Source organism: Microcebus murinus, chromosome 4, assembly GCF_040939455.1.
Source record: "Microcebus murinus isolate Inina chromosome 4, M.murinus_Inina_mat1.0, whole genome shotgun sequence".
In the NCBI taxonomy this organism is placed as follows: Eukaryota; Metazoa; Chordata; class Mammalia; order Primates; family Cheirogaleidae; genus Microcebus; species Microcebus murinus.
The window spans coordinates 19,141,999-19,145,255 of NC_134107.1; the positions used below are offsets into that span (position 1 = coordinate 19,141,999).

The 3,257-nt window shown below is 35.3% G+C and overlaps 1 protein-coding gene across 1 annotated transcript; it reads left to right on the forward strand.

The window, feature by feature from the left end:
* Window positions 1-1,281: 1,281 nt before the first annotated feature.
* Window positions 1,282-2,211, forward strand: LOC105884106 (olfactory receptor 4A5-like). The gene has a single exon (XM_020286823.2). The coding sequence runs from the start codon at window positions 1,282-1,284 to the stop codon at window positions 2,209-2,211; it is 930 nt and encodes a 309-aa protein (XP_020142412.1).
* Window positions 2,212-3,257: the final 1,046 nt, after the last annotated feature.

A 3,257-nucleotide genomic window follows, 5' to 3' on the forward strand; every position in this document is an offset into this window, starting at 1 on the left:
TTATTATAAAAAAGAGAAAAATGAAAAAAAAATGTCAGCAGCATAGAATAAAGTAGGGCTGCATTGAGAATATCATAGTCAGTTCAATAGAAAGGATTCTGAGATTGTCTAGTTCAATCTAATTATTTTCCAATGAGCAAACTTAGACAGGTTTGTAATTACATTTAGAAAATGATTTAAACCCATGTATTCTTACATTAAGCTTGCAATTATCATTGAGTTGTTTTTTTGTTGTTGTTGTTGTTTTTTTGCAATCAGAACACAAAAGTTCTATTTTTGAGCACTCTCAGTGCCTAAACACCATTATAAATAACCCCTGTCCCACTGATCTTTACTTCTTTTTCAGTGTCTATTTTCTCCTCCCTTACTACCTACCTCACCTAAAGAGTTTTGAAAAACTGCCAGCAGTTACTGTGTTGGTTGGTGATAGGCATGAGTTAGTTCAGTTCAGTGAAGAATTACTTGCTGAAAATCAGAATAGTGTATGTGAATGTGATAGGAATTGTACTAGAAGTAAAGAGGAAATGAACAGAATTGCAGCTTCTTAAAAAGCAGGCAATTCTAGTCAGAACAAAAAATAATGTCCTAAATAATTTTGACGTTATTTGAGTCAGTTCAAAGTCCAGTAGCTTGATATCTATTATATATTCATGAAGATAGAATACCCTTTCAGGCATGAAGTATCAAAGATATGACACTGGATTAACATAGCATTGAGGGAGATATTTCAGAAGAGAATATGTTGGTGTTACACAGATGATATTGTAAAGATGATATTGTAAAGATTTTGTAAAGATATACAGCTGCTACAAATTTAAAGGAAAGACTCTAAGTGAATTTATTTATTTAAAGTTTATTGTCATCACCAGAGAGTAAGTTTCTTGAGAGCCAGAACCCTTTACCTGTTCTTCAGATTACATGTCTTAGTCAAGAGGTAACAATTTTACCTAAGGAGTTAATAAATATGTGACTATTTGGGGGCTTTAAGTATTCTTCTCTATAGAATATCCACTAGGACTTAGAGATGGAAGTTTTACTTGTAGGACTAAAACAAAATCATCTAAGGAAAACTGACTTGTTAAAGGAAGATCTAGTGTGATCTTTAGAAGAAGAACTCAATAGACACTTAGGAAACATACATTGCATGTAAACCAATGTTGAAGGTATGATGATGATGTGCTCCATGACATCATGGATATGTTCATAGTCTTGTTCACAATTTCATTACAGGTGCTGTTCTCCTGTGCTCTCAGCTCTGATGCAAGCCTTACAGAAGAGTAAATGGGAGGGAGTAACAATGTGACAGAATTTGTCCTCCTGGGCCTCACTCAGGATCCTGATTGGCAAAAAACATTATTTGTAATGTTTTTACTCACATACGTTGTGACGATTGTAGGCAACCTGCTCATCATGGTGACTATTATGAGCAGCCCCTCCTTGGGCTCCCCAATGTACTTCTTCCTGGCCTCCCTGTCACTCATGGATGCTGCTTATTCCACTGCCATTTCACCCAAATTGCTTGCAGACCTACTCTGTGATAAAAAGACGATTTCCTTCCAAGCATGCATGGGTCAGCTCTTTATAGAACACTTGTTTGGTGGAGCTGAGGTCTTCCTTCTGGTGGCGATGGCCTATGATCGCTACGTGGCCATCTGTAAGCCTCTGCACTATTTGACCATCATGAATCGACAGGTTTGCATCCTTCTGTTGGTGGTGGCCTGGGTTGGCGGTTTGATGCACTCTATGGTCCAAATTGTCTTTGTGTACAGACTCCCCTTCTGTGGACCCAATGTCATCGACCACTTCGGCTGTGACATGTACCCGTTATTGGAACTTGCGTGCACTGACACCTACTTTATAGGTCTCACTGTGGTTGCCAATGGTGGAGCCATCTGCATGGTCGTCTTTGTCCTTCTACTCATCTCCTATGGAGTCATTCTAAGCTCCCTTAAAAGTTACAGTCAGGAAGGGAGGGGTAAAGCCCTGTCTACCTGCAGCTCCCACATTACGGTGGTTGTCCTCTTTTTTGTTCCATGTATTATCATGTATGTTAGACCTGTCTCCAACTTTCCCATTGACAAATACGTGACTGTGTTTTATACAATTGTCACTCCCATGTTGAATCCTCTAATATATACCTTGAGAAATTCAGACATGAAAAATGCTATGGGAAAACTCTGGTGTAAAAATTTAATTATAGATGGAATATGAATGTCTTTCACAACGAACATGTGTTTTACCAGTTCTAAGGGAACAAACAATAAATTCTAACAATGGGTTAGTCAATTCAATGGATTCACTACAAATTCTTCTGTTTGCTTTTACATCATCATAAAAGTCTAATAAATTATCTTTTCAGATTACAATCAAATAGAAAAGTTTTGCAGGATAAATAAAAGCTTCAGTTATCCTAGTATAATTAAAAATAAAACTTAGCTCACCTTGTAACTTTTTTTTTCTTATTGTAGATTGAGATGGGACCTAGAAGAAAGTGATTTATTCTTTTCAAAGTGGAAATACAAGCTGTTTTTGAAAATTTACTATCATTCTCATTAATGAAAAAGCAATTTGGCTAACACTTAGAACAAATTTCCAGGGCCATAACAGTGGATTTTAAGTTTTATTATTCATTATTCTATCAGTAAGGCAGCTTTCTGTAGCTGTTCCATACATTTTGTCTAAAGATTATTTCTGTTCCACCAGGTAAGTGTCTGTCCATATCTAGTTCAGGACATTTGGATGACATAGGATCCTGTGTTTAGAGAAAGTACTAGTTGACCATTTTGTTGGCTGTAATGTGAATGGTGAAGAAAACATATTCTAGTTCTGAATTACTATATAGATACTCCACCTTCATTTCTTTTTGTGAATTTCTCACTAGCTATTGTGCATTTTTGGCATTCTACAGTAAAGCTTCTTATTTTCTCTTCATGATGCTGAAGATATTGGTAAAAAATGTATTAGTTTGCATAAGCAATATGTTTCCCTAAATGTTGATTTCAATTTAAATACACACTTAAAAATGATTTGTTGTGCTATAATTATTCTTCCAATTTTATAAAAAAAAAAAGTTTTTATCAAACAGCAGCCATCATGCAATAACAGAAACCTGGAAGAATATAAGATCGCTTCCATTGCAATATGGAAAATTACCTATGCTTTGTAAAAATTTACATTTTTAACAAATAAATTTTAGCGTGTATATTTAAGATATACGACATGGTGTTATGGGATACACATAAACAGTAAAAAAGGTT

What these genes read in the sequence shown, in the direction of transcription:
- LOC105884106 (XM_020286823.2), top strand. Translation starts at nt 1,282, where the DNA reads ATGGGAGGGAGTAACAATGTGACAGAATTTGTCCTCCTGGGCCTCACT.